Source organism: Trachypithecus francoisi, unplaced genomic scaffold (genome assembly GCF_009764315.1).
Source record: "Trachypithecus francoisi isolate TF-2019V2 unplaced genomic scaffold, Tfra_2.0 Lachesis_group21, whole genome shotgun sequence".
NCBI classification, from domain to species: Eukaryota; Metazoa; Chordata; class Mammalia; order Primates; family Cercopithecidae; genus Trachypithecus; species Trachypithecus francoisi.
This window is the reverse complement of record NW_022681467.1, coordinates 41442998-41467280: the sequence shown is the minus strand read 5'-3', so window position 1 is coordinate 41467280 and position 24283 is coordinate 41442998. Positions and strand designations below refer to the sequence as shown.

General features: G+C 51.0%; 2 protein-coding genes across 6 annotated transcripts; one reads left to right on the top strand and one right to left on the bottom strand.

Moving 5' to 3' along the window:
• The first annotated feature begins 81 nt into the window (after nt 1-81).
• Nucleotides 82-14676, top strand: ACOT8 (acyl-CoA thioesterase 8). Of its 2 annotated transcripts, XM_033186580.1 has the most exons (6): nt 83-299; nt 2200-2333; nt 6873-7098; nt 11691-11848; nt 12378-12572; nt 14441-14676. In XM_033186580.1, the coding sequence occupies exons 1-6, from the start codon at nt 172-174 to the stop codon at nt 14557-14559; spliced, it is 960 nt and encodes a 319-aa protein (XP_033042471.1). In that variant the 5' UTR covers nt 83-171; the 3' UTR covers nt 14560-14676. The 2 variants fall into 2 exon arrangements, with proteins under 2 accessions (XP_033042472.1, XP_033042471.1); XM_033186581.1 differs by lacking the exon at nt 2200-2333 and having other exon boundaries at nt 82-299.
• Nucleotides 13531-23927, bottom strand: SNX21 (sorting nexin family member 21). Of its 4 annotated transcripts, none has more exons than XM_033186578.1 (4): nt 23153-23857; nt 22504-22661; nt 15906-15916; nt 13531-15734 (listed from the first exon to the last, which is right to left on the bottom strand). In XM_033186578.1, exons 1-4 carry the CDS (start codon nt 23418-23420, stop codon nt 15716-15718), a joined length of 456 nt encoding a protein of 151 aa, XP_033042469.1. In that variant the 5' UTR covers nt 23421-23857; the 3' UTR covers nt 13531-15715. The 4 variants fall into 4 exon arrangements, with proteins under 4 accessions (XP_033042469.1, XP_033042466.1, XP_033042470.1 ...); XM_033186575.1 differs by lacking the exon at nt 15906-15916 and having other exon boundaries at nt 14669-15734; nt 23153-23426; nt 23620-23927; XM_033186576.1 differs by having other exon boundaries at nt 15196-15734; nt 22511-22661; nt 23153-23914.
• Nucleotides 23928-24283: the final 356 nt, after the last annotated feature.

Sequence of the window (24283 nt, the reverse complement as noted above, 5' to 3'; positions counted from 1 at the left end):
AGCCACCAGCGGACTGATAGGAGTCTTGACCAATCATAACCTAGATTCCGCCTTCCCGGGGTCTGCAGGAGACTTCCGGTTACCAGGGCAATCTACCGGAAGCGTCAGGTTCTGTGTACGTTTCCGCGTCTTCCGCGGAGCGGGTGTTCAGGGCAGGCAGCGTTGAACTAGATGTCGTCCCCGCAGGCCCCAGAAGATGAGCAGGGCTGTGGCGACCGCGGCGATCCCCCTAGGGACCTCCGTAGCGTCTTGGTCACGACCGTGCTCAACCTCGAGCCGCTGGACGAGGATCTCTTCAGGTAGCTGGCAGCTCCTGCCCAGCATCCCCTCCTTTAGGGCAGAAACTCTTGATCTTGACTGCCGCCCCGCGGGGCCCCTGGCTCCGGGACTAGGATGGCTCTGCGTTGGATGCACCCTCTGCCACGATTAGGAGAGAACGCGCCCCCGACAGAGCTGTCCTCGCTGCTCTGGCTTCCTCCTTTCCTCTCCGCGAGGTCTGCGCAGCCCCATCTCTAGGTAGTCCTGGAGATCTGAGCAAATATAGTGGTGACCTGAGAGACCCTGCTCGGCAGCCTGCCCTAAGCCTTCACAGGGGAGCTAGCACAGAGAGGGCAGTGATTTGCCCAAGGGCACACAGCTGATGGATCAACGTTAAAACGGACGCGGCAGCTCCTTGCGTCTTCAGTATCCTTTTCCTCTCACAATATCCCGCCCCCAGTACCATTTGGTGGGTCTGGTATCTCATTACTTATCCTGAGGCCTAAGCATGTTTGTTTCCTTCCCAGCATCGCTGAAGTTCTTGACTGTAGCGAGGGTTTCTTTCTTTGAGAGGGAGTCTTGCTCTGTTGCCCAGGCTGGAGTGCAGTGGTGTGATCTCGGCTCAGTGCAGCCTCCGCCTCCCGGGTTCAAGCATTTCTCCTGCCTCAGCCTCCTGATTAGCTGGTATTACAGGCGCGCCACGGCCCAGCTAATTTTTTTAGTAGAGACGGGGTTTCACCATGTTGGCCAGGCTGGTCTCGAACTCCTGGTCTTGTCATCGGCCCACCTCTGCCAAAGTGCTTGGATTACAGGCGTGAGCCACTGCCTCCAGCCCCTGCAGCAAGGCTTCTAACAGCTTTGACCTCCAAGGCTTCTCCTGGCTTTACTGGAAGTTATCTTACTTTGAACTCCCTTTCTTCCACTTAAGGAATTATAAATAACTTCTTGGAGGGCTATTTGATTTTTGTTTTTGAAGACAAGATCTGGCCCTGTTGTCCAGGCTGGAGTGCAGTGGCACGAACATGGCTCACTGCAGCCTCGACCTCCCGGGCCCAAATGACCCTTCTGCCTCAGCCTCCCGTTTAGCTGGGACCACAAGTGCTCGCCACCACATCCAACTAACTTTTTTATTTTTAGTAGACATGAGGCCCCACTTTGGAGCCCAGGCTGGTTTTGAACTCATGGGCTTAGGCGATCCTCCCACCTCGGCTTCCCAAAGTGCTGGGATTGATTACAGGCAAGAGCCACCTGCCAGGTCATGGAGGGCTATTTGTAACTCATTGTTACAGAAAATGCCAAACAGCTGGGACATGGGAGGCTAGAAACATAATTATTCAGCTTCCAATGGGCCTACATTCTGGGCAAGCATTTTCATCTCTGGGTCCAAGTTGCAGTTTTCTCATCTGTACACTGAAGGAGTTAAACTTGATGTCTGAGGGCTCTCGTTATTTATTCATTTATATATTTATTTAATTTTATTTTTTGAGATGGAGTCTTACTCTGTCGCCCAGACTGGAGTGCAGTGGTGCGATCTTGGCTCACCTCAACCTCTGCTTCCTGGGTTCAAGTGATTCTCCTGCCTCAGCCTCCTGAGTAGCTGGGATTACAGGTGCGTGCCACCACGTCCAGCTAATTTTTGTATTTTTAGTAGAGACGGAGTTTCACCATGTTGATCAGGCTGCTCTTGAACTCCTAATCTCAAATGATCCACCTGCCTCAGCCTCGCAAAGTGCTGGGATTACAGGCGTAAGCCACTGCAACTGGCCCAGAAGATTTTTATGCATAAGGATATTTGCCTGGGGAAAGGACCTGTGGCTTTTACCATATTCTCAAAAGGATCTTAAACCCCAATAAGGTGAAGAGATCATGCACTAGAGTCTCAGCGAGGGTAGAATTTGGCCCAGTTCCCAAGTCTTTCCCTCTTTCCCCCTCTCCCTACAGAGGAAGGCATTACTGGGTACCGACCAAGAGGCTGTTTGGCGGTCAGATCGTGGGCCAGGCACTGGTGGCTGCAGCCAAGTCTGTGAGTGAAGACGTCCACGTGCACTCCCTGCACTGCTACTTTGTTCGGGCAGGTAAACCCCCCACTTCCTGCCCCAACCCAGCCCTGGTAGCCCAGCAGCCATTCTAGCCTTGGGGGCTGAGGTCAAAAGGGAAGAGAGGGAGACTGGAGGACAAGGGGGAGGGATGGCGGACACAGCCACCCTAAGACACACACGGAGTTCCACCCTAAGACACACACGGAGTTCCACCCTAAGACACACACGGAGTTCCACCCTAAGTGTCTACGGTGGAACAAAGTCTGGGGCTAACAATGAGCTTTGGACCTCACACCTGCTGGGACTCACTGGGTACCTGATGTCTGGCTGATAATGACACAAGACTTTGTTGCTTAACTGCTCCTTGTGGACCTTTTGTGCTTCCATTCTTAACATAGCTCCTAGTGCCAAGCGCTGTGCTAGGTTCTCAGCGTGCTGTAACCTCTGCTAGAGGTGCGGAGGTAGGGCAGCTTGGGTTGGAGAAGCGAGCACCAGCCTGAGAATCAAGGCATCTAAGGCTTCTTTTGTCAACTGAGCATCGGGTCAATAAAAACAAACCAAAGATGTAGGGCTTAGCTTCAGCCTTGTCTGTAATTTACCATGCGGCCTTGTGAGGTTAGCTCCCCGCCCCACAGCCTGGTTTACTTCAGCTATAAAATGGAGAAGGGTGGGACCAGGGGTATTTTAGTGGAATGATCTCTACAGCTTCTTATAGCTCTGGGGTCAAATAAAGTCACTTAAAACCTATGTGTGGTGGCCGGGCACGGTGGCTCAAGCCTGTAATCCCAGCACTTTGGGAGGCCGAGACAGGTGGATCACGAGGTCAGGAGATCGAGACCATCCTGGCTAACATGGTGAAACCCCGTTTCTACTAAAAAAAAAAATACAAAAAACTAGCCGGGCGAGGTGGCGGGCGCCTGTAGTCCCAGCTACTCGGGAGGCTGAGGCAGGAGAATGGCGTAAACCTGGGAGGCGGAGCTTGCAGTGAGCTGAGATCCGGCCAGTGCACTCCAGCCTGAGCAAAAACAACAACAACAACAACAAAAACTATGTGTGGTGGCTCATGCCTATAATCCCCGCACTTTGGGCGGCCAATGTGGAGGATTGTTGGAACCCAGGGGTTCAAGACCAGCCGGGGCAACAAATCGAGACCTTGTCTCTACAGAAAAATAAATAAAAGGAAAATAAAAGCAAAACCTATGCTAAAAAACAAAAACAAAAAAACTGTTTTCTCTCCTTCCCTCTTACCCTTAGAGCAGATGCCCCCATGTGTTCTGTATAGATCCTCAGCTGAGAAGTTTGTGGACCTTTACAGTATGTGATTTGTATTAAGAAAACAGTGGGGTTCGGGTTCCCCCTTCATTTTATAAATATGAAAGTTATACCTGTAATGTTTTTCTTACTGTCCCGTGTCCCTTACTCCTTATCCCTGAGGAGTTGATTGCCACCCCCCCTTCTCGGCCCCCAGTCACTGCTATAAAGTATTTGAATATTAACCTTGGGCTCAGCCAGCTTCTTATCTTTATGCTAGTTGGGAGTAAATATGTGCTTTGTTTCTTTAATTTGGTTGTGAGTACCAGCCTTTTGATATTGTAATCCTTCCAGCCTAGTGAAATACCTGGCTGTTTTGTTTTGTGGAGGTGGGGGCATTGAACTCTGAATCTCTTCATCCTGTGATGAAAGAATGCTATGAATCTTTCTTTGCCTGTAAAGTATCTAGTGCAGGGCTTGGCATAATCTAGTTTTCCATAAATATTAGTTTTTGATGATTAACTTTTGTAAAATAATTAAAATTTGTATAATACAGAGCATAATTGTGTGCCTTATCTTGTTTAGTCTTCATAAGTAAACATGGATGGCAGGCATTCCTGCCATCATTCTTACCTAAAGAAACTGGGACCCGAAGAGGTTTGGAACCAGCTCCCACAGTGCCCAAGGAGGCAGAGCCAGGATATGAACCTGGTTTATGTGCCTTCGAGTGCCAAACTCTTTCCTGCTTCTTTGCTTCTCTCTTAAACTCTTGGGCGATAATTCTAAACAATGGGAGAACTGCCAGGGTACCCATCCCAGGTTTTGGGGAAAAGATGCTCTTCTTGGAAATTCTCCATCTAGGAGCAGCGTGAAATGAGCTGTGTCCAAGCTACCATTTCAAAATTAATAATTATTTGGCCGGGCGTGGTGGCTCATGCCTGTAATCCTAGCACTTTGGGAGGCCGAGGCGGGTGGATCACCTGAGCTCAAGAGTTCGAGACCAGCCTGGGCAACACGGTGAAACCCAGTCTCTACTAAAATAGAAAAAATTAGCCAGACATGGCGGCATGTGCCTGTAGTCCCAGCTACTCTGGAGGCTAAGGTAGGAGAATTGCCTGAACTTAGGAGGCGGAGGTTGCTGTAAGCTGAAATCATGCTACTGCACTCCAGCCTGGGCGACAGAGTGAGACTTGTCTCCATCAAAACAAAAAATAATAATTATTATTATTATTTGTGCCCCTGCCTATGTCTTGAAAGACTGCAAGATAGCTAAAATAATTGGTAGCTATTATGGGAATATTAAAAGTCAAAGGACATCAGGCCAGTAGTAACGGGATTTGGGAGAAACGATCATGTCAAAATTTGGCCATACTGTTGCAGTTTCATACGTTTAGTTCCGAGCTTCCTGGCTGCAAGGCAAAAAGGGGAGTGCTCTTATCTGTTTGTGATGCGACTCTGCCAGCTATATCAGATATTAAAACCAGTGCTGTTTTTTGGCTGGGCATGGTGGCTTACACCTGTAATCCAAGGACTTTGGGAGGCCAAGGTGGGCGGATCACCTGAGGTCAAAAGTTCAAGACCAGCCTGGCCAATGTGGTGAAACCCCATCTCTACTAAAAAAAAAAAAAAAAACACACACACACGAAAATTAGCCGGGCGTGGTGGCGCACACCTGGAATCCCAGCTACTTGGGAGGCTGAGTCAGGAGACTCACTTGAACCCGGGAGGTGGAGGTTGCAGTGAGCTGAGATCGTGCCACTGTACTCCAGCCTGAGTGACAGAGCAAGACTCCATTAAAAAAAAAAAAAAAATTAGCCAGGCATGGTGGCCTGAGCCTGTGATCCCGGCTACTCGGAAGGCTGAGGCAAGGAGAATCGCTTGAACCTGGGGGGTGGAGGTTGCAGTGAGCCAAGACTGCGCCACTGCACTCCCACCTGGGCGACAGATTGAGACTCCATCTCAAAAAAAAAAAAAAGTTTCAATTACATTTTTAAATAAAAGATGTTATGGGGGAGGGGGAGGGTTGGTCCTTGGCCATTTATCAAATCAGTTATTTTTCTAAAAACGTTCATTTTAACATTAATTAGTTGGGTTTTTGTTTTTAGTTTTTCTCTATAGAGGTAAATTTAGAGCTTAAAGATTTCCGAACAAGATCAGCAAACATTCTAGAAGGGCCAGATAGTAAACATTTTAGGTTTTGCCAGTGAGATTCTGTCTCTAAAAAAAAAAAAATTAGCTGGGTGTGGTGGTGCACCCCTGTAGTCCCAGCCAGTCAGGAGGCTGAGGCACGGGAATCGCTTGAACCTGAGAGGTGGAGGTTGCAGTGAGCCGAGATGACGCCACTGCACTCCAGCCTGGGTGACAGAGCAAGACTCCATCTCAAAAAAAAAAAAAAAAAAAAAGAACAAGCTCTGAATAAATAGCCTTTGTTTGTTCTCAAAAAAGAAAACAACAACAGAATAAACAGTAAATAGGCTGGAGACTAGATTTACTGTTCCCTGATCTAGAATAATGGTTTGGGACTGATGACAAGATCCCAGGCACAGATGGAGCAAGATAGAAGGAAGGAGTTTTTTTTGTTTTTTTTTTTTTTTGAGACAGAGTCTCGCTCTGTCGCCCAGGCTGGAGTGCAGTGGCCGGATCTCAGCTCACTGCAAGCTCCGCCTCCCAGGTTTACGCCATGCTCCTGCCTCAGCCTCCCGAGTAGCTGAGACTACAGGCACCCGCCACCTCGCCCGGCTAGTTTTTTGTATTTTTTAGTAGAGACGGGGTTTCACCGTGTTAGCCAGGATGGTCTCCATCTCCTGACCTCGTGATCCGCCCATCTCGGCCTCCCAAAGTGCTGGGATTATAGGCTTGAGCCACCACGCCCGGCTGGAAGGAGTATTAATTTTATTTAACAAACACATATAGAGCCCTCACTATGTGCCAGATATTATGCTAAACACTTTACAACTATGGACTCATTTCATTAAAATCCTGTAAGCGATGAGCACCATGATGATCCCCAGTTTGCAGATGAGCACACTGCTCAGAGAAGTGAAGGGTTACACAGCTGGTGAGTGGTAGAGCCAGGATTTGAATGCAAGGAATCTGTCAATGTCTCTGCAGTTTGTGCTGTTCAAGAAAAGCTCCACCTGCACAGGGAGCAGCCTGATGACAGGGCTTGGTGGTCTCTCTGTATCTCTAGTGCCTGGACCTTAGCAGACCTCAGTGAGTAGTTACCGAGATGAAATGGAATGGAAGATGAGTCATAGAGTATCTGTCAGGCATTATCATGATGACAGGGCCTGTGGACCCACTGTGCCCTTGTGCCTACTGCAGGGGACCCAAACGTGCCAGTACTGTACCAAGTGGAGCGGACACGAACAGGGTCGAGCTTCTCAGTGCGCTCTGTGAAGGCTGTGCAACATGGGAAGCCCATCTTCATCTGCCAGGCCTCCTTCCAGCAGGCCCAGCCCAGCCCTATGCAGCACCAGTTCTCCATGCCCACTGTGCCACCACCAGAAGAGCTGCTTGACTGTGAGACCCTCATTGACCAGTATTTAAGGTGAGAAACCTGGAGGCTCCATGGCAGACCTTTCAAAATGCAGCTCCTATCTGTTTGTGGGTCATGGAATCCTTCAGTGGGTCTTGACTAGCATTTAAAAAATACAGATTAGAAAAGAAGATACTGGGGCTGGGCACGGGGTGGCTCATGCCTATAATCCCAGCACTTTGGGAGGCCGAGGCGGGTGGATCACAAGGTCAAGAGATCAAGACCATCCTGGCTAACAAAGTGAAACCCCGTTTCTACTAAAAATACAAAAATTAGCTAGGCATGGTGGTGGGTACCTGTAGTCCCAGGTACTCGGGAGGCTGAGGCAGGAGAATGGCGTGAACCCATGAGATGGAGCTTGCAGTGAGCCGAGATTGCACTACTGTACTCCAGCCTGGGCAACAGAGCAAGACTCTGTCTCAAAAAAAAAAAAAAGGAAAAGAAGATATTGGAGTGAATAATATGTATGTATTAAGGGCAAGAATCCTTTTGTGAAACTTGAGGTTTAGTTGTGTGTGTTCCTGGTGTGTGTCTGTATTGGGCCATGGTATAAAATGAAGGGCTTGGCCAGGTGCGGTGGTGCATACCTATAATCCCAGCACTTTGGGAGGCCAAGGCAGGAGGATTGCTTGAGACCAGGAGTTGGACACTAGCCTGGCCAATACAGCAAGACTCCATCTCTAATTTAAAAATAAAGCTGGGGCTGGGTGTGGGGGCTCACACCTATAACAACACTTTGGGAAGCCCAAGCAGGAGGATCACTTGAGCCCAGAAGTTCAAGACCAGCCTGGGCAACATGATGAAACCCTGTCTTTACAAAAAATACAAAAATTATCCGGGCGCGGGGGCACGCATCTGTAGTCCCAGCTACTCAGGAGGCTGAGGTGGGAGGATCGCTTGAGCTTGGGAGGTGGAGGCTGCAGTGAGCCGAGATCATGTTATTGCACTCCAGCCTGGGCAACAAGAGCAAGATTCTGTCTCAAGAAAAAAAATATATATATACACACACACACACATACATATATATACACATACATACATATATACATATACACATATATACATATACACACACATACATGTATATACATATGTACACACACATACATATATACACACATATACACATATATATACACATATATATACATATAGTTGTTTTGTTGTTGTTTATGTGTTTGTTTTTGAGACGGAGTCTTGCTCTTGTTGCCCAAGCTGGAGTGCAGTGACACCATCTTGGCTCACTACAGCCTCTGCCTCCCAGGCTCAAGCGATTCTCCCGCCTCAGCCTCCCAAGTAGCTGGGATTACAGGTACCTGCTACCACGCCCGGCTAATTTTTTTTTTGTTGTTGTTGTTGTTTTTGAGATGGAGTCTCACTCTGTTGCCCAGGCTGGAGTGCAGTGGCGCATCTCAGCTCACTGCAAGCTCGCCTCCTGGGTTCACGCCATTCTCCTGCCTCAGCCTCCCAAGTAGCTGGGACTACAGGCACCTGCCACCATGCCTGGCTCATTTTTTTTTTTTTTTTTGTATTTTTAGTAGAGACGAGGTTTCACCACGTTAGCCAGGATGGAATTTTGTATTTTTAGTAGAGATGGCGTTTCACCATGTTGGCCAGGCTGGTCTCGAACTCTTGATCTCAGGTGATCCACCCACCTCGGCCTCCCAAAGTACTGGGATTATAGGCATGAGCCATAATTTTCCCATATCTGGGAAAAAAAGTAAATATATACTGAAATACTTCTGTAACCACTTGGTAAATACCACCTCCCCAGTCCCCTAAGTGATTCCCTCTCTTCCCTCAGGCCCCTGGTCCAGCAGCTTAGGACTTAATGTGCACCAGGAGTGAGTGTCCTCTAGAGAGCTGCAGAGCTATGGCCTGTGTTTTTGATTGGTCACTCCCTTTTGCCTTAGTGCATGTCTTTTTTGTTTGTTTGTTTGTTGAGACAGAGTCTCACTCTGTTGCCTAGACTGGAGGGCAGTGGCGTGATCTCGGCTCACTGCAACCTCTGTCTCCCAGGTTCAAGCGATACTCATGCGTCAGCCCCCCAGGTAGCTGCGATTACAGGCACACACCACCATGCCTGCCTAATTTTTGTATTTTTTTAGTAGAGACCAGGTTTCTCTATGTTGACCAGGCTGGTCTCAAACTCCTGACCTCAAGTGATCCACCTGCCTTGGCATCCCAAAGTGCTGGGATTACAGGCATCAGCCACCTGCATGTTTTATGTATATAAAACGTATATACAAAAATACAAATATGTATTTTCCCCTAACCATTAGACCACCAGGGAGCATGTTAGATATTTTGAATACCTGGTAAAATATATTTGTTTGGATCATACCTAATAAAGTTTGAAAAATGCTGGTGCAGGGGAAAGAGCTCTCGGTCCAGACACAGGACAGACACATGGATTCTAGCCAGGACTGTGCCTCTGTTAATGCTCACCTGCTGTGGGACAGTGCTCAACTCCCCAGCGCCCTAGTTTCTTCTAAAAAATGGGAATACTGGCCGGGCGCGGTGGCTCAAGCCTGTAATCCCAGCACTTTGGGAGGCCGAGACGGGTGGATCACGAGGTCAGGAGATCGAGACCATCCTGGCTAATACGGTGAAACCCCGTCTCTACTAAAAATACAAAAAACTAGCCGGGCGAGGTGGCGGGCGCCTGTAGTCCCAGCTACTTGGAGGCTGAGGCAGGAGAATGGCGTAAACCCGGGAGGCGGAGCTTGCAGTGAGCTGAGATCCGGCCACTGCACTCCAGCCTGGGCGACAGAGCGAGACTCCGTCTCAAAAAAAAAAAAAAAAAAAAAAAAAAAAAAAAAAAAAAAGGGAATACTTGGCCAGGCGCAGTGGCTCACGCCTGTAATCCCAGCACTTTGGGAGGCCGAGGTCGGCAGATCACGAGGTCAGGAGATTGAGACCATCCTGGCTAACACAGTGAAACCCCATCTCTACTAAAAATACAAAAAATTAGCCGGGCGTGGTGGTGGGCACCTGTAGTTCCAGCTACTTGGGAGGCTGAGACAGGAGAATGGCGTGAACCTGGGAGGTGGAGCTTGCAGTGAGCTGAGATCGAGCCACTGCACTCCAGCCTGGGCAACAGAGTGAGACTCCATTTCAAAAAAAAAAAAAAAAGGAAATGCTCATTTCTGCCCTGTCTACTTCTTAGCTGTATCATAAGGAGAGAGTGTCTCTATCTCATGCTAGATACTGGGGAGGCAGCAGAGTATGATGGGATAGAGGTGGGTTTGGGAACCTGAAAGTCCTGGATTCAATCCTAGATTTTGTCCCTACTAGCTGTGTGAGTTTGGGCAAGTTGCTTTCCCACTCTGAGCCAGTAGTCTCAATTATAAAATGATGCTAATCATATTCCTACCTTATAAGGTTGCTGTGAAGATTAAATGAAATAAAAGAGATAAGGCACTTAGTGTGCTAGTACTAACTAGCACAATGGCAGTGAATTGTAGTTATATCACTGTTAACAGATAAAAAACACAGGGCCTGGTGTGTGGTTGCAACTCGACACGTTTGCTGAAATGAGAGGAAGACATTGTTAAAGGACCTTGAATTTAGATCTGTACTGTTCAATAAGGTAGTCTGTAGCCACTTGTGGCTATATTACATTAATTAAAATTAAATAGGGCCGGGCGCAATGGTTCGTGCCTGTAATCCCAGCACTTTGGGAGGCCAAGGCAGGTGGATCGCCCAAGGTCAGGAGTTCGAGACCAGCCTGGCCAACATGGTGAAACCCCATCTCTGTTAAAAATACACACACACGCACGCACATACAAATTAGCCAGGCATGGTGGCGCATGCCCGTAATCCCAGCTACTCAGGAGGCTGAGGCAGGAGAATCGCTTGAACCTGGGAGGCGGAGGTTGCAGTGAGCTGAGATTACACTGCCTCACTCAAAGCCTGGGCGACAGAACTAGACTCCATCTCAAAAAAGAGAAAAAAATATTAGCCAGGCATAGTGGCGTACACCTCTAGTCCCAGCTACTTGGGAGGCCAAGGCGAGAGGATGGCTTGAGCCTGGGAGTTGGAGACTGCAGTGAACTGATTGCACCACTGTACTCCAGCCTGGGTGAGAAGACAACCCTGCCTCTAAAAAAACAGAAAATAATCATACTGTGGACCCAGATTGCCTGAGTCCAAATCCTGTCTCTCCAGTTTTTAAGCAAGCTAGTTGGACTCTGCTTATTTCACCGATGAAGTGGGGGTAATAGTACCTGTCTCACAGGGTTGTTCAATGCTTAGAACAGAGCATATTATAGGGTATGCCTTATTACTATGATGTGTTGGTTAGATATACATGATATGCATGATCTTGACTTCAGTGTTGGTTATGAGGTAGGTTACTATCATTCTCCACACTTTGCAGATGGGAAAATAGACTCAGAGAGATTACTAATTAGCACAAGACCACATGGCTCATAAGTGGCAAAGAAGGGATTCAAACACTGCACTATCCTGCCTGGCACGAGGGGAGGGGAGCTTTGGGGATATCTTCCCTGTGGAAGAATGAGGGGAGTCAGAAGAGGTAATGCAGATGTGACTTCCTCTCTTCCTGGGTCTCACCCCATCCCTCTCCCCTTTACTTTCAGGGACCCTAACCTCCAAAAGAGGTACCCAGTGGCGCTCAATCGAATTGCTGCTCAGGAGGTCCCCATTGAGATCAAGCCAATAAACCCATCCCCCCTGAGCCAGCTGCAGAGAATGGAGCCCAAACAGATGTTCTGGGTGCGAGCCCGGGGCTATATTGGTAAGACGACCCCAGGGATGGGAGGAAACCACTCTCCAAGGGGTCTACCACTCATTTGCTGTGTGACCTTGGGCACATGAGTTCCCTTCTCTGGGCCTGTTTCCTTATCTGCATGATGGGGAAGTTGGCTTAGCTTCTTACCTGGGGCCTCTCAGCCCTTTGCATGGGGAGAATGTGGAGGTGACTATAATCCCAACACAAGGCCTTTCTGAGGAAGGCAAGGCACCTCACTGGGGTTGTTGTCCAGCTTTGCTGCTAACCATAAAGTGTCTTTGTGCAAACTGGAAGATGACACCCCTTTTGGGGCCTAGTGTGGGAGACTTGGGTGAATTTCAGTCCGTGCTCACCCCTGCCCTCACCATGTCACCATCGCACTTATCCCCCGTCACACATACACACTGTAGGCCAAGTGCTCTTGTGCAGCAACCAGTCTGCACACCCATGCACGGGAGTCCCTTTTTCCCCTACCTCCCTGCAGGTCCTGAGCTGGAAAGCCCAGGAGCCCAGGGCTGATGGGGACCTGTTGCAGGCGAGGGTGACATGAAGATGCACTGCTGCGTGGCCGCCTATATCTCCGACTATGCCTTCTTGGGCACTGCATTGCTGCCTCACCAGTGGCAGCACAAGGTGCACTTCATGGTCTCATTGGACCATTCCATGTGGTTCCACGCCCCCTTCCGAGCTGACCACTGGATGCTCTATGAGTGCGAGAGCCCCTGGGCTGGTGAGTGTGGGGCCGTGTGGGACAAGGGCACTGACCTTGGGTGGCAGATGCTGACTTCCCCTGACTTCCTGTGTGGCACTGCACAGGTCACTTCCTTTCCTTCCCTCCTAGGCTTTCTCATCTTCATCTTCAAAATGAGAGGGTGAGGCTGGGACACCTGCTCTGCTCTAAATTGCTAGAATGTGCTGGGAATGTGATTCACCTTCTCCCAGGGACCCAGTTCTAGTCCCAGAACCAGTTCAGATTCTTTTTATTACAATAGGCAAATCGTGTCTTCCGTCTGAGCCTGTTTCCTCGTCTAAACAAAGAGGGTTACATTACAGCAATGGTATCCAAACCCGGCAGCCCATGAGACTGCCATCTGGGGACGCCTTTTCAAAATAGATTCTGGCCGGGCGCGGTGGCTCAAGCCTGTAATCCCAGCACTTTGGGAGGCCGAGACGGGCGGATCACGAGGTCAGGAGATCGAGACCATCCTGGCTAACACGGTGAAACCCCGTCTCTACTAAAAAAATACAAAAAATTAGCCGGGCGAGATGGCGGGCGCCTGTAGTCCCAGCTACTCGGGAGGCTGAGGCGAGAGAATGGCGTAAACCCGGGAGGCGGAGCTTGCAGTGAGCTGAGATCCGGCCACTGCACTCCAGCCTGGGCGACAGAGCGAGACTCCGTCTCAACAAAAAAAAAAAAAATAGATTCTGATTCCACCCTCAAATTCTGACTCAGTAGGTCTTGGATAAGGTCCAGGAAACTGTATTTTTAAGTTCTCTAAGTGACTCTGATTAACCTGATTGGGGTTGGAGCATTCAGTGGTCCCTACGGGCCTCACTGCTTGGACATTCCTTGCAGGGGACAGAGAGAAACAAGACTCATTCATCAATGTCTAGCTTCAGAACCCTGACCTCCTTTCCAAGGGAGTACATTTCAAATGAAGAAAGGTTTTGCTTGACAAACCAAGGGAAAAACTTAAGGACTCGTTATACTCAGATGAGGGGTACTCTCACGTACCAATAGCATCCCAATCCAAGATTGATAACCTTGAAGTGAGGACATGGGTTCAGATTTGGCCTCATCATGAAACCAAATTCCTGACCCTCTCTGGATTTTAGTCCTGGTCTGGAAAACTGGACAACACATAACTGCTTCCTTTGGCTACGGTGAGAACTGAGTGAGCTCTGCTATGTGTAAAGGAAACCAGCAATCATCCTCATAAACATCAAACTCAGGCCCAAAGCCAGCAAGGGAGAAAGAATCTCCAGGTGGGGAGGGAAGAGGCCAGACCTCATGGCTTTAATTCCTCTCTGCTGAGCCCCTTCTTCCCCTTGGTGGTGGTAGTGGGGATATTTTTCATGAATTACCACTTGGAGGATGTGGCTTGATTTATTATACAGGGAGCCAATAGGTTTCCTAACACGAGTGGCCAGAGGTATAGCAGTTCTGCTTGGCCAAGCAGTTGAAGGAGACTGTTCTCAGAGCTCCTCCCTCCGTGATCTTTTTGAGGAAGCGAGCAGAGGTGTGAAAGTGCTTTTAAACTGTCAAGTGGGGTTCCTGTGGGAGGAGTTACCCCTCAATGATGGTCCATAATAAGCTCAAGAAGGGGCATTTGGAGCAGCCACGACACTCAGCGCACCCTTGTGTGGGGCAGCCCTGCCCTGGGTCACACCCTTTTCAAGAAGTTCCACTTGGAGGTCGGGCGTGGTGCTGTGCTAAGCCTGTAATCCCAGCTGCTCAGGAGGCTGAGGCAGGAGGATCCCTTGAACCCAGGAGCTTGAGACCAGCCTGGGCAACATAGTGAGACTCTGTTTCAGAAAAAAAGAAATGCGTTTGGCTGTTCTGAAGCAGGCCATCCTCACCTTTCACCTCACCCACAGGTGGCTCTCGGGGGCTGGTCCATGGGCGGCTGTGGCGTCAGGATGGAGTCCTAGCTGTGACCTGTGCCCAGGAGGGCGTGATCCGAGTGAAGCCCCAGGTCTCAGAGAGCAAGCTGTAGCCAGAGGTACCAGCTTGGCCTGGGGCTTCAATAACCTCCCATCTAGCCCCATTCCTGAGACAGCAGTTACAGTCCCTTTTGGCCCTCACATCCAATAAAGAGACTGATACCACTGGAGTGGCTGGCTTTTAATTCCCCTGGGTCAGACCTTGCCTTCATCCCTCAACTCCAGGACTCCAGGGCAGAGTCCCTGGCCTTCAACCAGGAGGCCTCGCCAGCTTGGGGGTCCACCAACAAGGGAACATTGCCCCTGACCTGTGCCACAGCCCCTTGGCTGTTTATAAGCTGGAGAGACCGTGTCAGACTTCTTCCCTGTACTATACCAGGGCAACCCCAGCCAAAGCTCATCCTGAGCCCAGCTCAACAGAAGTTTCCTTGATCTGCTTCACATTCTCTTTTGGAACTTCTAGGGGCTCCCAGCTATTCTGTCCTCATTGGGTCCTTCCCCTGCATTCTGGGGCAACCTCTCTCCTCACAGTGGCCTTAAATCTAGGCAAGGGTTAGTCCAGCACCTCCTTGATGAGCAATTCTTTGAGACTGGGGGGTGGCGTAGGGGTAAGGCCTGCCTCCTGCAGGCCTTGGAGCCGAGCCTCTGATTGACGTTTGTCCAGGCCCAGGCGCCAGGAGAGTCGAACATGGGCCTCCAGAAAGGGTGCCAGCAAAGGGTGGAGGCTCTTGTCCCCAAGCAGCTGCAGGGCCTTCTCACAGCATGCCCGGGCCTCCCCAGGGTCTTCCAGCTCCTGGTGGCACACGGCCAGCCCAGCCAGGGTCAGCAGGGGGCGGTCTGGGCCAGAGGGGGTGCCCAGCTGGGCTTGCAGCTGCCAGGCAGTGGCCCAGAGTGCCCGAGCCTCACGATAGAGGCCAGTACAGGTGAGGCTCTGTGCCCGCCGCAGCTCTGGCAGCACGAAGAAGTCCTGCAGGTCTGGGGCATGGCGCAGCTCAGGCACTGCCTGCAGGTGACCCAAAAACTGCTCAAAGGCCCGGCTACGGCGGGCAATGGTCTCTGCAGTAAAATTCCGGCGCAGCCGCTTACGGGGGAAGGAGATGGCAGCCATTGGGCCCCGGAATTGCCGCTGCAGGTTTCGGTGCAGCCGCTCAAAGTCCGAGTAACGGCGAGAGATCTGGGCTGGCTGGCAATCTGGCGGCCCTGGGCCTATCACGGCGAGGGTGTAGAGCTGCAGGGAGGGTGGGTGTCAGGGCAAATGCAAGTTGTCCATGGGCCCGTTCCCTCCCCATCCCCCACACTCCCAGCTGTGCCTCCCCACCTCTTCCTTTCACCCCTGGGATAGCACCCAGGAGGGCGGGAGCTGCTGCCACAGTGGCGGGGAAGCCCAGTCCCATCTTACCTGAGGTTTGTCTGAAATGACCCAGGCCCAAGGCAGCAAGAAGAGAGAAAGACAGAGATGAGCTTCAGTGCCCAGGGCTGCTGCCCTTTTTTTGTACTCCCTTCCCATAGAGCAGTTAGTTCTTCCGACAGCCCCCGCTGGAAAACCAGACAAGAGCTGAAACCCAGGCCAATCTCTTAGGTCTTCTTTAGGAACAGCGTGGAGCTTGTTCCACTTTGGACACCTGGCCTCCACATCCCCGGTCAGGATTTTCCAAACTAGACCCAGAGGACAGGTCTGTAGATAGCCACAACTGCCATAACTGTGAAAAGTATACTGGCCTAGGACTCAAGTTCTAACCCAAGGTCAGCTACTCCCTCCCTGTGTGACCTCAGGCAAGGTCATCCCCTCTGGGTCCGCTTCTGTTTCTAGTGAAGGAAGTGCTCGGTCAAGTCAGTGTTTGTACAAAAATGAGACATGTACAAGTATTGGTACCTGAGGTTTTTTTTTGTTTTTTGTTTTTTTTTTTTGAGACGGAGTCTCGCTCTGTGGCCCAGGCTGGAGTGCAGTGGCCGGATCTCAGCTCACTGCAAGCTCCGCCTCCGGGGTTCACGCCATTCTCCTGCCTCAGCCTCCCGAGTAGCTGGGACTACAGGCGCCCGCCACCGCGCCCGGCTAGTTTTTTTTTGTATTTTTCAGTAGAGACGGGGTTTCACCGTGTTAGCCAGGATGGTCTCGATCTCCTGACCTCGTGATCCGCCCATCTCGGCCTCCCAAAGTGCTGGGATTACAGGCTTGAGCCACCGCGCCCGGCCGGTACCTGAGGTTTTTAGGTGGTGTGCACTAGAGTAAATATCACTGCATCAGAATCAGGAGGTGGTTCCCCTTTTAATTTTTTTTTTTTTTTTGAGACAGGGTCTCACTCCATTGGTCAGGTTGGAGTGCAGTGGTACAATTATAGCTTACTGCAGCTTCAACCTCCTGGGCTCAAGCATTCCTCCTGCCTCAGCCTCCCAAGTAACTAGGACTATAGGCATGCACCACCACACCCAGCTATTTAAAAAATAATTTTTTTTTTTTTTTTTTTTGTAGAGATGGAGGTCTCCCTATGTTGCCAGGGGTAGCCTTGAACTACTGGCCTTGAGCAATCTTCCTACCTTGGCTTCCCAAAGTGCTGAGATTACAGGCATGAGCATCACACCGAGCATAATTGTTTTTAATCTTTCTGACTACAAATTGAGAAGCTCTCAGTTTTGTTTTTGTTTTTGTTTTGAGACAGAGTCTTGCTCTGTCGCCCAGGCTGGAGTGCTGGAGTGCGGTGGCACAATCTCGGCTCAGTGCAAGCTACGGCCTCCCATATTCATGCCATTCTCCAGCCTCAGCCTCCTGAGTATCTGGGACTACAGGTGCCCACCACAATTTTTTGTATTTTTTGGTAGCGACGGGGTTTCACTGTGTTAGCCAGGATGGTCTCGATCTCCTGACCTTGTTGTGATCCGCTTGCCTTGGCCTCCCAGAGTGCTGGGATTACAGGCGTGAGTCACCGCGCCCGGCCAGCTCTCAGTTTGGTTTTTTAAGAAGTACTTCTTGGCCGGGCGTGGTGGCTCAAGCCTGTAATCCCAGCACTTTGGGAGGCCGAGACGGGTGGATCACGAGGTCAGAAGATCGAGACCATCCCGGCTAACACGGTGAAACCCCGTCTCTACTAAAAATACAAAAACTAGCCGGGCGAGGTGGAGGGCGCCTGTAGTCCCAGCTACTCGGGAGGCTGAGGCAGGAGAATGGCGTAAACCCGGGAGGCGGAACTTGCAGTGAGCTGAGATCTGGCCACTGCACTCCAGCCTGGGCGACAGAGTGAGACTCCGTCTCAAAAAAAAAAAAAAAAAAAAAGTACTTCTTGGGCCAGTTGCAGTGGCTCATGCACACACCTATAATCTCAGCACTTTGGGAAGCCGAGGCAGGTGGATCACCTGAGGTCGAGAATTCAAGACCAGCCAGACCAACATGGAGAAACAGTCTCTACTAAAAATGCAAAATTAGCTGGGCGTGGTGGCACATGCCTGTAATCCCAGCTACTTGGGAGGCTGAGGCAGGAGAATTGCTTGAACCTGGGAGGCGGAGGTTGCAGTGAGTCGAGATTGCTCATGGCACTCCAGCCTGGGCAACAAGAGTGAAACTCTGCCTCAAAAAAAAAAAAAAAAAAACCTACTTCTCTAACACTTCTCATCTCCATTTTTAGAAAAGAGCCAGAAAGTGGATCTCAGGTCAGGGCCTTCTTCAGGCAACAGCATCTAGGCAAGATTTAATATGTTTCATTTTCACTACGTATTACTTACTTACTTTATTTAGTCTCGCCCTGTCACCCAGGCTGGCGTGCAGTGGCACAATCTCCGCTCACTGCAACCTCCGCCTCCCGGGTTCAAGCAGTTCTCCTGCCTCACTCACCCGAGTAGCTGGGATTATAGGCATGCGCCATGACGCCTGGCTCATTTTTGTATTTTTAGTAGAGACGGGGTTTCACCATGTTGGCCAGGCTGGTCTCAAACTCCTGACCTCAGGTGATCTACCCACCTCAGCCTCCCAAAGTGGTGGGATTACAGGCGTGAGCCACCGTGCCTGGCCCACTACTTTTATTTTTATGGCCAGCTTCTCTCTGTGGCAAGTGAGACTTTCCACATGCAGTAGTGCTATGAAGTTGTCTTTTAAACTTACTTAAAGGATGGGCACAGTGGCTCATACTTATAATACCAGTACTTTGGGAGGCTGAGGCAGGAGGACTGCTTAAGGCCAGGAGTTCGAGACCAGCCTGGGCAACATGGCAAGACCCTGTCTCTACAAAACAAAAAAGAAAAGAAAAACAATTAGTTGGGTACTTGTGGTCCCAGCTACTCAGGTGGCTGAGGCAGTTGAATCATGTAAGCACAGGAATTCGAGGCTGCAGTGAGCTATGATCGTGCCACTGCACTCCAGCCTAGGCGACAGAGCAAGACTCCGTCTCAATAAATAAATTTATTTAAGAAAAAAAAGGCCGGGCGCGGTGGCTCAAGCCTGTAATCCCAGCACTGTGGGAGGCCGAGACGGGCGGATCACGAGGTCAGGAGATCGAGATCATCCCGGCTAACACGGTGAAACCCCGTCTCTACTAAAAATACAAAAATCTAGCCGGGCGAGGTGGCGGGCGCCTGTAGTCCCAGCTACTCGGGAGGCTGAGGCAGGAGAATGGCGTAAACCCGGGAGGCGGAGCTTGCAGTGAGCTGAGATCCGGCCACAGCACTCCAGCCTGGGCGACAGAGCGAGACTCTGTCTCAAAAAAAAAAAAAAAGAAAAAAATAGGTTCGGCCGGGCGCAGTGGCTCACACCTGTAATCCCAACACTTTGGGAGGCTGAAGCGGGCAGATCACTTGAGGTCAGGAGTTCAAGACCAGCCTGGCCAACAGTGAAACCACATCTCTACTAAAAATGCAAAAGTTAGCCAGGCGTGGTGGTGGGCACCTGTAATCCCAGCTGCTCAGGAAGCTGAGGTGGAAGGATTGCTTGAACCTAGGAGGCAGAGGTTGCAGTGAGCTGAGATTGCACCACTGCACTCCCGCCCGGGCAACAGAGCAAGACTCTGTCTCAAATAAAAAGAAAAAAAAATAGGTTCATTTAAAGAAAAATGTTAAGAAGAAAAGAGTACAAGTGGCACTTTTAGATAGGACAAGAATCAGGGAGGTACTGGAATGACTGAGGTTTGGAAAACACTGAGCAAGATGACCACTAAGCTCCCCACCTCCCAGGTCTGAGACCTGAATATGGATTAACCGATAATTCCAAGCCAATGGGTTTAAAAGGAGAGTTAACAAGTGTTAGATTTTAAAGGCACCCTAACAGCAAATCCAGATCTTTCTCTCACATTTGTTCTGTGGAACTGACAACGCTCTAGCCACTCCTGGTCAGTTAGTTTTGCCTACTCTGTCCTCTTAAAGATTCACAGTGTACATTAATATTAGGGATTAAAAAGTTTAACAATAGGCCGGGTGCGGTGGCTCAAGCCTGTAATCCCAGCACTTTGGGAGGCCGAGACGGGCGGATCACGATGTCAGGAGATCGAGACCATCCTGACGGTGAAACCCCGTCTCTACTGAAAAATACAAAAAACTAGCCGGGCGAGGTGGCGGGCGCCTGTAGTCCCAGCTACTCGGGAGGCTGAGGCAGGAGAATGGCGTAAACCCGGGAGGCGGAGCTTGTAGTGAGCTGAGATCCGGCCACTGCACTCCAGCCTGGGCCACAGAGCAAGACTCCGTCTCAAAAAAAAAAAAAAAAGTTTAACAATAAAGAAACTTACTTTATTCTCATTTAACTGCATTCTCAGAACATATTGCCTGCAAGACCTTTATTTAGAAACAGCTATTGGCCGGGCGCGGTGGCTCAAGCCTGTAATCCCAGCACTTTGGGAGGCCGAGACGGGCGGATCACGAGGTCAGGAGATCGAGACCATCCTGGCTAACACGGTGAAACCCCGTCTCTACTAAAAATACAAAAACTAGCCGGGTGAGGTGGCGGGCGCCTGTAGTCCCAGCTACTGGGGAGGCTGAGGCAGGAGAATGGTGTAAACCCGGGAGGCGGAGCTTGCAGTGAGCTGAGATCTGGCCACTGCACTCCAGTCCGGGCGACAGAGCGAGACTCCGCCTCAAAAAAAAAAAAAAAAAAAAAAAAAGAAACAGCTATTAACATTCCAGGGAACCAGTTTTCTGCAGGACACACTTTAGGACACCAATTTTCTTCAGGACACACTGGTCTATATAATAAGCCTTTATGTTCATCTAGTTTACATTTTGTATCCATTATCTCATTGATCCTTGTAACGTGCAGCCAGATGGGTGAGAATGATCGAGGTTCCATTACCCAAGCACTTACCCTGTGCCTCCTGCTGTACCAAGCACTCTTTACATCTATGATTTCATTTAATCATCACAACAGCACTGCAGGGAAGGTGTCCTTATCTCTGACAGCTGAGGAAGCAGGCTCAAAGAGGGGGCAAAGGGCTCAAAGACTTGCCCTAAGTCACACAGCTGGAAAACAGCCCAGCTGGGATTTAAACCCAGGTTGATCTGACTCCAAAGCCTGTGCCCTTCACCCCCGCAAGTTAAATGGGGAATTAGAGTCCCCATCGTACAGAGGAGGTGCCTTGCTTCTCCAGACACAGGCCGGGGCATACTTGGCCATCCTGCTCTATCCTGTCATCCCTTCCCATCCAGGTACCCACAGTCACCCCCATTCCTCTCAGCCTCTGAGCTGTTCCTTGGTGTCCCCTTCCTGTGTATGAACCCTTGTCCACCCCAGAGTTCTGAGACCTTTGCCACTTCAGACTTCATCACTGGCCACACGTGGTGGTGCATACCTGTAGTCCTAGCTACTTGGGAGGCTGAGGTGGGAGGATCGCTCAATTGAGCCCAGTTGGAGGTTGCAGTGAGTTATGACTGCACCACTGCACTCCAGCCTGAGTGACAGAACGAGACCCTGTCTTAAAAAAAATTTTAAAAGACTCAATAATCCGAGTCGGTCCCTGCTGAAATTGGAGTAGTCACCCCATGGGTGTGGCCCTTGCTTACTAACAGCAACAGAAAAGGGTGGAGAGGCCCAGATGTGGGACTGGGCACCAGGCCCCCTCCTGCTGAGTCAGAGGTGGAGAAGGGTGGTGAAGAGGAGGAGAGTGAGAGATGGAGAGCTGCCACTGACAGGAGTGGCCAGCTCAGTCGCCTTTCAGGCCTGGCCTGAAAAGGGACTGGAGCAGAAGTTGCTGCGGGCATTAAAGGAGCAGACCTCATTCTCCAAGTCAGTCTCTCAACAGCAAGGAAAACAGCAAGGGACTCCAAGGTCCTCCCCAACACTGCTCTTCATCCTAACCTCCACCAACCCCCTAAGTCTAGCCCTTAGGACAAGACTATTCTGTACAGGGTCGGGTGCCTGAGAACTGAGTCACCTGTGTGTTATAAGGACACAGCAGGCCCTAGATGACAAACATTTTCAACCCAAAGTTAAATAATAATGACATAGCTACCATTTCATTGAGCACTTCATAATGCCAGGCATACTGCTAAGGGCTTTTTGTCCACTGTCTCATTTAACTCCTGCTGTAATCCTCTGCATTTTCCCCATTGCTATAATGAGGAAACGGAACATGACCAAGATTAAACAACTCACCCAGAGTCAAACAACTGGAAATAAGTGGGAGTCAAGGTTGGTCTGGATTGAAAGCCTATTTACTTAACCACCAGCTCATGCAACTTGGATCTCGAGTTTGACCCAGATAACATCTGTCTCTCCCTATCTTACATCTTGCTACAATTTGCAAAAACCTTGTGGGCTAGGTAGGGAAGTGCACACACCAGTTCTCTTAGTCTCAAAACCAGGATAAGAGGAAGGTCCTTCATCCCCACTTCACTCAGTCTCAAGGAAACTAAGTCATTTGTGTGAGGATCTGCTCAAGTTACATCCCCTTTCTGACCTCAGTTTCCCCATTTGTAAACGAGGTAGCCATTTATAACTGCATAGACCCCTCAGGAAGTTGGGGTCTTCCCTACTTGCTCATAGCCATACTTCTAGACTCACAGCCCAGGGGTTCTGGACCCTCACTCACCACGTACTTGGAGGGCGGGTCCTTGACAACGTTAGCGCTGGTCACTTCGAAGAGCAGCCGCTGGGGTGTCAGGGTGTTCCGGGACTTCTTCCAGAAATCCTGCAGCTGCCGCGCTAGGAGCTGACTGCCCCGCTGCCCATCAGGTGGGGGGCTCCGTTCTGCAGACACATGACCAGTCATATCAATGGGCCTAGGGCCAGGGTCGACATCAATCACTGCCCTGGCCTCACTCATCCTCCCAATGTGAGGCAGGATTTACCCCCATTTTACAGAAATGGAAACTGAGGGGCAGAGAGGCACCGAGAAGCCAAACACCGTGCCTGGCAGACAGTAGGGGCTAAATTAACAGCTCCACCCTCAAAATATCGCTAATACATTATTTCCATTCGGATCCCAGGCCCTGTACATTTAATGCCCGCAGCCAATTCTGAGATGAGAGTGAGTTCTCCCACTTGACACAAGGGAAAACTTGGCTCAGAGCGGGGTTAAGACTCTCTCAAGGTCACACAACCAAGAGGTGGCCCAGGCTCTTTAAGAAGTGTGGGAGTTTCAGCTGGATCAACTCAGCGCCCTGGATGCTCTGGGAACGCAGCAGGGATGGAGGCCTAATCCAGCCCCAGGGTTCCCGCCTCCGTCCTCCTGCACTCGCCTGCGTCTTCTCCTGACGTCCCATCCCCGAGGGGCAGCGGGTCAGGGCCAGCCTCCGCGTCGTCCTCGTCCTCGTCCTCGTCGTCCTCGTCGTCCTCGGCGCTGGTGAAGCTGAGGGTGCCGCTGAGTCGGGAGGACAGGCCCTCGGCGTCGTCGTCCTCCAGCTCTGAGCTCTCCGGAAACTGCTCGGCCTCTGGGCTGGCCGCCGCCTCCCCGGGGCCGTCGCCTGCCAAGGCGTGCCGCAGCCGGTGCAGGAGCCGGGAGGCCATGGCACCCTGGGGGGAGCGCGCGACGCTGTGTCCCAGGTCCCGGAGGAGGAGGAGGAGGAGGAGGATCCCAGCCCAGCTCAGGAGGAGGAGGGGCGGGGCTCGGACCGGAGAGGAGGGGCGCGCGGAGGCCCCAGCCCCTGGCAGTCCGAGGTCCTGCGAACCGGGGCACCCAGCTCGCTTCGCTTTCCCCGCAACCCACTTAGCCTAGGACTGCGTTCCTGCCCGGAGGGGCTCGGGACCCTCCCGACGTCTCTTGCGCCGCCTGGTGCGCCTCTGCCTCCTGCGTCCCACGGTGCATTCAGGGGCGTGCCGCGCCCCAAGGGTCCGGGTGCAGCCCCCCGCAGCCCATGGAGGCCGGCCGGGCTCTGCAGGGCTCCACTGGGCTCAGGCCGCTCCGAGCGCCGCTCGGGCCGCTTCCTGCTGCCGCCCCGCCTCCTGCCCCGCCCGCTCGCCCGAGCCTCCTGAGAATCCCCGGCCCTTGGCTCTAGGAGGGACTTGGGAAGCCTGGGTCAGCCTAAGGGAGTCCCAGGCCTGCCGCAAAATCATCCCAGTCCGGCCAGGCGCGTACCCTCCTGGAATCCTCCCACCCCACCCACGTCATCTCCAATCTGCCCCACTAATTTCCACCCAACGCTCTTTAACTTCACAAAGTAATTATGCGATATTAGGGAGGCCATGTCTCCCGAAAGAAAACGAAGGCCAGGAGAAGATATGTGATTTGGGTTGGAATCTGACCTCGCTGAGCCTAGATTTTCTCATATGTAAAACAGGAACAGTACTGCTAAAACTAATTTTGCAGCTCTTGTAAGAATCCTCGTCCAGTGCCTGGCATAGAGCAAGGGCTGATTAAGTGATCACTTACA

What these genes read in the sequence shown, in the direction of transcription:
- ACOT8 (XM_033186580.1), top strand. Translation starts at nt 172, where the DNA reads ATGTCGTCCCCGCAGGCCCCAGAAGATGAGCAGGGCTGTGGCGACCGC. An exon ending in CTCATTGACCAGTATTTAAG is followed by an intron (nt 7,099 to 11,690) that starts GTGAGAAACCTG and finishes CTTTACTTTCAG; the next exon opens with GGACCCTAACCTCCAAAAGA. An exon ending in GCGAGCCCGGGGCTATATTG is followed by an intron (nt 11,849 to 12,377) that starts GTAAGACGACCC and finishes GACCTGTTGCAG; the next exon opens with GCGAGGGTGACATGAAGATG.
- SNX21 (XM_033186575.1), bottom strand. Translation starts at nt 23,420, where the DNA reads ATGGCCTCCCGGCTCCTGCACCGGCTGCGGCACGCCTTGGCAGGCGAC. An exon ending in GACGTCAGGAGAAGACGCAG is followed by an intron (nt 22,662 to 23,152) that starts GCGAGTGCAGGA and finishes ATGTGTCTGCAG; the next exon opens with AACGGAGCCCCCCACCTGAT. An exon ending in ACCCGCCCTCCAAGTACGTG is followed by an intron (nt 15,735 to 22,503) that starts GTGAGTGAGGGT and finishes CCCTCCCTGCAG; the next exon opens with CTCTACACCCTCGCCGTGAT.